This window comes from Moschus berezovskii, chromosome 11, assembly GCF_049115385.1.
Source record: "Moschus berezovskii isolate FMDL1 chromosome 11, NW_MosBer_1.0, whole genome shotgun sequence".
Lineage (NCBI taxonomy): Eukaryota > Metazoa > Chordata > Mammalia > Artiodactyla > Moschidae > Moschus > Moschus berezovskii.
Genome location: NC_142470.1, coordinates 3611685 through 3619988, shown reverse-complemented (window position 1 = coordinate 3619988; position 8304 = coordinate 3611685). Strand labels below are relative to the sequence as shown.

General features: G+C 58.2%; 1 protein-coding gene across 1 annotated transcript; it reads left to right on the top strand.

The window, feature by feature from the left end:
• Nucleotides 1-1047: 1047 nt before the first annotated feature.
• On the top strand, nt 1048-2588 carry LCN9 (lipocalin 9). The gene is made up of 6 exons (XM_055400048.1): nt 1048-1143; nt 1278-1414; nt 1700-1773; nt 2021-2131; nt 2325-2426; nt 2569-2588. The coding sequence occupies exons 1-6, from the start codon at nt 1048-1050 to the stop codon at nt 2586-2588; spliced, it is 540 nt and encodes a 179-aa protein (XP_055256023.1).
• The last annotated feature ends 5716 nt before the right edge of the window (nt 2589-8304 follow it).

Below are 8304 nucleotides of genomic sequence, written 5' to 3'. Positions count from 1 at the left end.
CCCTGACCCCGGGAGGCATGTCAGAGCCGTGTTGTGGTCACAGCCGTCCTCCGTGACAGAGCCTGTGACCTTCCAACCAGATCCTGGGGGTGCAGAGAGCGCTTCTGTGAAGCAGTGCCTCCCGGCCCGGCCTCCAGGAATCTGGCTTGTGGACCAGAGGCACCAGCTCTGTCCCCGCCGTCCCCTATCCTACTGAGGATGGGAAGCGGCTGCCGGAGGCTGAAGGTCTGGCCAGGGCAGGCTGGGCAAGCCCAGAAAACAGGAATGAGCCACAGGCGGCTGACGCAGGAACCCCGCTGAGCAGGAAGGTTTCCATGTAGGGGGTGGGCTCGGCTTGTCCAGAGGCGGGGGGGTCAGGAAGTGGGCCCCTGCTTGTCATCTGCTGTTTGTCTAGTGTCAGCACGCCCCCTTGGAGCACGGCCCTCCTGAGACTGGGTGCTTTACTCTAATCCTAGAGCCTGGACATAGGAAGTGCTGAATAAAAAAAAATTCTATCAACACGTAAACCGTGTCTGTTCTCTAAAATAGGACTTAGCGTCTGATGCCCCAGTTGGTTCAGCTCAGTTTGCACCCTGACCACCAGCCCGCCTTGTGCCCAGATGCACCAGGGGAGTGAGGACCTGTCCATCGAAGCTTAGGACCCTGAGCTGCACGCGTGGCTGCCAGGACCCCTCAGTGCTCTAAAATCGAAGGGCCCAGGCCAGGCCGGGCTGGAAGGGGAACCGTCCTCTGCCACTCACATCCGACGGCTCGGAGAGGCCCCGATGCCACCCGCCTCTGTGGCCGGTGGGGCTTCAGGCCAAGATACCAGTCTGTCCCCACTTCCCTTTGCAACTTCAGACCCAGCTGGGCCCCCATCTGGGCGGCAGCCAGAACCAGCTGTCACCTGTGGAGGACGGGGGCGGCCGTGGTGGCTTTTGGCCAAGTTCCCAGTAAGCGGAGGCCTGTGCGGAGGATGCAGAAGAGCTGGGGCCGGAAACTATGGCACAGGGAGGGGGATAAAGGTGGCAGGCAGCAGGCAGGCTGGGCACCCACCCACCAGAGGGCATGGAACTGCTCCTGCTGAGCCTGGGGCTGGGCCTGGTCTGCGCCCAGGATTTCAACCCCCGGCGCGTCGTGCAGAGGGACTATGACATCTCCAAGGTGGGGCTGCAGCCCGCGCCCACCCCCAGGACTCCGGCTGCTGGGAGGGAGCCGCACGCCCGCGGCCTGGCCCGGGAGGGAGCAAGCAGCGAGAGGTGAGGACGCCCGCACCCACCGCGGTCTCTGCCCTCCAGGTGTCCGGGACCTGGTACTCCGTCTCCATGGCCGCAGACAACAGGAAGCGGATAGAGGAAGATGGGGACCTGAGGATCTTCATAGAGGGCATTCAAGTCACAGAGGACGGTGGTCTCAAGCTCAGCTTCCACTTCATGTGAGGGTCGTCCCCATCCTCCGGCACTGGGGAGCATGGAGGCCCCCGCCCATCCTGCCCCCCTGCAGTCCCACCCCCGCCCCCACCCATGTGGATCGGTGTCTGACCAAGCTGGGGGTGAAGGTGCGCTGTATGTGGGGCGGGGGCACCAGGTGGGGGGCAGCAGAGCGCTGAGGCTGGGGCAGGGGTTCAGGTGACGTGGTCATGGGGCGGGAAGGGGTGGGGGGCGCTGGTCACATGCGGTCGGGTGGGGTTGCACTGTGAGCATCACCCGCTGGGCTCCAGGTTGCAGGCAGAGTGCACAGACGTGGCCGTGGTCTGTGGCAAAACAGGCAAGAGCGGGGAATACACCATCGACTGTAAGTGGACCCTTGGCTGACAGCCCCACTCCCGGTGAGCCCCGATTTAGGGGTTTGTGGGACCCCCGACAGCCGACCCCAAAGCGAGAGGGGTGGGCCTGGCCTGAAAAGGGCGGCGGGAGGGCCAGCCGGGGGCGTGTGCGTGGGGAGCTCTAGAGCATCAGGGGTCCCTGCCGGTCCCTGCACCCTCGAGAGTCTGTGCCACGGGCCCCAGGGGCTGCAGGCTCTGAGCAGAGCTTCTGCGCAGACCTGGGGGAGAACAGCCTGCGGATCCTGGAGGCCGACTACCAGCGTCACATCATCTTGCACATGAGGAACTTCAGGAATGGGACGGCCACGCAAGTGATGGCGCTCTACGGTACCACATCCCGGGGCCCCTCCTCACCGCCCACGGCCCCGTTCCCGGGGAGGTGCGGGTCTGGCCAAGCCCTGAGGTGCCCGCAGCCCATGGCATCGTGGGGCGGGTGCCCACCTCTTCCAGGTGCCCCACACCTGCCACTCCTTCCCCTCGCCTCCCCTCCCCACACGGCCCCAAACTGTTCTGTCCACAGGACGGTTCCCAGAGCTGAAATCCAGCTTCCTGGACAGATTCGACAGAGCCTGCAAATCACACGGACTTGGCCCAGAAAAGATCATTCCCTTCAGCAACCAGGGTAGGCGTCACTGCCTTCCATGCCAGCAGTTTGGGCCAGCGAGGCACTCAAGAGGTTGGGGGCGTGGGGACGGGAGCCCAGGGTCTGGGATGGGGCGGGGACCGCAGGCAGTCCCTGTCTGAGAACCTGACTGTCTTCCCAGATCCCTGTTACAGGAGGTAAAGGCGCCCACCCAGGCCTTCCGGTGCGTGAGCTCAGCTGGGCGCTGGCCGGGTGGCAGAAGAAGCTGGAGGGACGGTGGGGGCCCGCTCTCCAAGCCCATCCCTCACCCTGCATGCGGGGTTCATCCTGCCCCCAAAACTGGGAGCCTCCTGGGGTGGCGGGGGCTCGGCAAACATGCCTGCCTCCAGGTCTGGGGTGGCTGTAATGCTGGACCGCAAACCAGGCCCCAAAGAGCAGCAGTTCATCTTCTCGCAGTTCTGGAGCCCAGTCTGAAATCCAGGCGTAAGCAAGGCTGAGCTCCTTCTGGAGGCTCCGAGGGAGGGCCCCTCCTGCCGCTCCCAGCTCCCCAGGCCCACGGCCGCATCACGCCGTCTCAGCTCCTGGGCCCTTCCTCTGGGCCCGTGACTCTCCCCTTCGGTCTCTTCTGAGGACACATTGTTGGAGTGAAGCCCACCGGCCTTCTCCAGGACAACCTCATCTCAAGGTCCTCACCCTCATCCCCTCTGCAGAGAGCTCTTCCCTAAACAAGATCCTGTTCCCGGGTTCCAGATGCTGAGATCTGAGGGCAGACGTATTGTTGGCGGGGGTGGGGGACTGTCCACCACACACAGGCTCCTTCTCCAGCTGACCTCCCCTCTCAGGAACCGGCCTGGCCCCATAAATTCACCCTCTCCTCCTACAGGGACTGGCTCGCCAGAGCATCTCTTCTGAGAAGCAGGGGCCTGCAGGCCCCTCTGATGAGGGTCTGTGAGGTTTGGGGGGAGGGGTCCCCAAGGTCGTCAACCAGGCCATGCGCCTCTCCACTCCCTTCCCTCTGATACCAGTGACCCCTGCCCTCACCCCACCTCTTGGTGAGTTCACTGGGAGGTCCTGAGCAGCCCACAGTTGCTTTGCGGGTTAAAAGTTGACGGTCCACTGGGTATCCACTTAAGACGTGAGATCGTGTCCACACCACGACCTTTGGGCAGCTCTGCCCAGCGTCCCCCAACTGTGACACCCGGGGCTCCCCGCAGGCCAGAGGCCGAACAAAGTGCGGTCGAGCCTCACACCAGACACCGCGCAGACAACAGGCCTCCAGGGAGTAAGATCGAGTGAAAGCAGCCAACCTCCAAGGCTTGGTCTCCCGGTGACAAAACCGCAGCCAACTCAGGGGGCAGCTGCGGGAGGGGCCTTGGAGGAGGGCAGGGCTCTCACGGGGCCGGAGGCTCTGGGCAGCAGCGGACACGGGTACCGGGTGCTGGGCAGGAAGGACAGAGAATCTGCAAGGGTGGGTGGTACCCACCCCAGCATGGGTGGGGGCAGCTTGCTGCCCCGAGGCCCTGCAGGAGAGTGGACGAGGGGGATCAGGAGCTCTCTGCATTCGTCTCACACCTGCCTGTGAATCTCCAATGCAAAATAAAAGGTTAAAAAGAGAGAGAGTTGGTCCTTCCTTCACAGAAAATGTTACTAGGCTCCTCCCCTCCCCAGGGCCTGGGGCGCTTCCCACCAGCCCTGGACTCACCGGGGCCCAGCCCCCATCACCCCCCAGGGCCTCTGCTCCCACCCCAGGGTTCCCTCCGCCTCCCCAGACCGCCCTCTGAATAGGGACCAGACTATCCCCGTGTGCTTGCCAAACCCCTACCAGCCTGCAGTGCAGCTCAAGGGGGAGCTTCAAGGCCAGGTTGGGGGGCACCCCCAAGGGTGAGGAGGAGTCGGGCCCCATCCCTCCCTCTGCAGGGAAGCACAGCCTGCTGCCCTGGAAACCTCCCGGACAGGGGCCAGGGCTGCGTGGAGGACCAGGAAACCCACCCCACCCAGCACCAGTGTCTGTTCACAGTGCCTGAGTCAGCTGCCCTGGGAACGGGCCCCAGGCAGTGGGGAAGGAGAGCTTTGAGTCCCTTCCTAAGGAGCCAAATGTAGGACAAGGAGACTCCATCTGATGGCCTGGAGCCTGGGGCAGCCCACGCTCTCATGAGCCTGGCCTCCAGCTCCCTATCTGGACCCCACTCCAGCCTGCTGGGCCATAGCAGGGGACACGTAGGAAGCTGCCTACACGGCTGGGGCCTGCTGGTGTGGAAAGTTGGTGTCTGGGGAGAACTGGGGCAGCCCAGAGGGACACTTGGGTGATGGCTCATGACTCTGGACCACAGGGAAGCAGCATCTGCTCCAGAGGAGGCTCAGAGGGGAGCTGAGCCCAGAGCAGGGTGTCCCCAAGCTGCTGGCTGTCTGAGCCAGGCTCTGGAGCTCTGTGTGGGACTGGGGCTGCCCAATGCCCGACCCAAACCCAGAGACCCCCAGGTAGAAGGAAATAGGTGCAGCGGGCAGCAAAGTTGGAGCCCACAGTCCACGGTCAGAGCACAGGGGTGAATATCCAGAGGAAACCCTTAACTTGAAAAGATGCAGGCACCCCAACATTCACTGCCTCACTATTTACAACAGCCAACACAGGGAGGCAATCTAAATGTCCATCTACAGAGGAGGGGATAAACAAGATGTACACACATACAAGGGGATATTTATTTAGCCATTAAAAAGAACGACTAATGCCATTCGCAGCAAGATGGATGGACCTAGAGACGATCACACTAAGTGAAGAAAAGATCAGCATCATATGATACCTCTTGTAGAATCTAAAACAATCAATGAACTTATTTATAAAAGAGAAACAGACTCACAGACATAGAAAACAAACTTGTGGTTACCCAAGGGCAAAGCGGGGTACGTAATTCAGCAGTTTGGGATTAAAATATACACACAACTATCCATGTTGCTGTTCGTGGCTAAGTCGCATCCAGTTCTTTGTGATTCTGTGGTCTGTAGTAGTCCCAGGCTCCTCTGTCCATGGGGAATTCTGGGCAAGAACACTGGATTGGGTTGCCATTTCCTTCTCCAACAACTATATATAAGAGACATGGGTTCGATCCCTGGGTTGGGAAGATCCCCTGGAGGAGGGCGTGGCAGCCCACTCCAGCATTCTTGCCTGGAGAATCCCATGGACAGAAGAGTCTGGTGGGCTACAGTCCATGGGGTCACAAAGGGTCAGACACGACTGACTTATACTGGCTGCATATATAAGACAGATAATAACTAGGACGCACTGTATAGCAGAGGAAACTATATTCAGTTTCCTACAATATAAAAACCTATAATGAAAAAAACTGAAATAGGTATATATATAACCGAATCATGCTGCTATCCACCTGAAACACTATAGATACACTATACTGCAACTTTTAAAAAACTAAGTAAGTTGCTTGAGGACGGTTCAGTGCAGTCGCTCAGTCGTGTCGACCCTTTGAGACCCCATGGACTGCAGCACGCCAGGCTTCCCTGTCCATCACCAACTCCCAGAGCTTGCTCAGACTCATGTGCATCGAGTTGGTGATGCCATCCACCTGTCTCATCCTCCGTCAGCCCCTTGAATGGTATGAAGAGGCTTGAGGACAGTAGGTAAAAAAGCCATCTGTTGCCCCAGAGCGCCAGTGGGTCCTAAACAGGAATGTTCTTCTCAGCATCCATATTTGTTCTACCTGTTACGACTGTGAAAGACTTTTGTTTCCAGGAGAGAAGGACAATGGTAGCCCTGACAACCCCCCACCCTGCCCCATGTGGCCCCACCTGAAGCCCATCGCCAAGGCAGCCGGGCCAGAGTCAAGCCCCCAGAGGGTTGGAGGGGACGCCAGCGGCAGTTTTGGAGGCTGGGTCTGGCAGCGGCAGGGGGCGTTGACATCCTGAGCTTCCTGGACTTGTGAGCAGGGGTCTCTGGGACCCACGCCCACTGAGCCGCGTGAATCACTCCTGGACGGGACTCTGCCAGTCCAGTGCGGGTGTGGGAAGACACCAGGGCGGAGGCAGCCCTAGGGGCCTGTGGAGTGTGGCGGGTCAGACCGCAGGGCTGGCCGGGGGAGGGCAGGAAGGAAGGACGGCTGAGCCCTCCAGCCCAGCCGGGCAAGAGGCATCCAGGCATGAGGCTCTTTCATCCCTGATCCCCCACGCCTTTCCTCTCCGGAAGGGAGCGGCCTTCTCTCTTGGCCTTGGTCGGCAGAGGGCAGGAGGAAGGACCCTCTGGTGGGCTTTGTCTAGACATGGAGCTGGCCCGACGGGGCTTTCTGGATGAGTAGGAGCAGGACACGGAGAGCCGGGCCCCACTTGGGTGGGTCTGAAGGCACAGAAGGTGCCACAGTGCCCTGTGTCGGGGGAGACAGACCAGGAGATAGAGGCCAGCAGCCCCGGGGTCATGCCTGAGCTCTGGACACCTCCCTGGAAACACGGCTGCTAGAGAGAGGGCTGAGTTGGAAAGGCCTAGGTTCGATCCCTGGCCAGGAATCTAGACGTCCCATGCCTCAACAGAGTTCACACGCTCAGAACCAAAGATTCCACGTGCTGAACTAAGACCCAGCATGGCCAAACAGATAAATCTTTTTGTCAAAAAATGAACAGCATGTCAGCTACCACAAGCAGGACCCAAAGGCCTGATACGCACTGAACTGGAGTTTTGTGGAGAGAAGGGAGTGACACAGGCCAACACACACACACCCCAAACAACCAGAACATTTTAAGAAACAAAGGGAAAACAAAAACAAAAACCCAAACTTGATCAAAGACAATGTTTAGATTCTAGACACTAGACAAACTCCAAGCAATGCACACCACTGTCGGGCCCGCTGAAACTCAAAGGTAGCATGATGCAGGGAACTCTGGCTTTGCTTTTGCTCCAAAATGACGGAGGATGGAGGAGGAGAAACCGTCCCTGGAGAGTGCCGATGTGGTAAACGGACCTCGAGCCAGAGTTCTAACCCAGGAAGCATCCTCCAAGAAACAGGGCCCCACGATGGAGGCCGTCAGCTCTCGCACGTCCCCTGGGGCCACAAGCTGGAATCTGGGAGTGAGGCTGCAGAGGCCTCTCTGAAGGCCTGGCTACAAAGCCAACGGCGAAAAACAAACAACCCAGTTTTAACACGGGCAGCGAGTGGGAACAGACACTTCACAACGGGAGGCAGACGAGCAGCCAACGAGCCCATGAGGAGGTACCTCCATCATTAGTCACCAGAGAGGTCAATCCAAGCCAAGGTGTCCTCCAACGTCACACCTGCTGGAACAGCTAAAATTAAGGGCTGACTCACCCAGTCTCGGCAAGGATGCAAAATGAGCATTCTGGAGTGTTGTCGGTGGGGATACCAAATGGTACAGCCACTCTGGGAAAAGTTTTCATAGTTTTTAATAGAAGCACACCCGCTCAGGACCCAGCGATTCTACTCTTTAAATATTTAATTAACTATCTAGTCATTCCTTTAGTATTGAATATTTCTTTAGTATGCAATACTAAATATTCAGTATTTGGTCCCCAAATAAATGGAATTGTAAGTCACTAAAGGACTTCCTCTATTTCTTTGCATTGATCACTGAGGAAGGCTTTCTTTCTTATCTCTCCTTGCTATTCTTTGGAACTCTGCATTCAGATGCGTATATCTTTTCTTTTCTCCTTTGCTTTTCGCTTCTCTTCTTTTCACAGCTATTTGTAAGGCCTCCTCAGACAGCCATTTTGCTTTTTTGCATTTCTTTTCCATGGGGATGGTCTTGGTCCCTGTCTCCTGTACAATGTCACGAACCTCCGTCCAGAGTTCATCAGGCACTCTATCAGATCTAGTCCCTTAAATCTATTTCTCACTTCCACTGTATAATCATAAGGGATTTGATTTAGGTCATATCTGAGTGGTCTAGTGGTTTTCCCTACTTT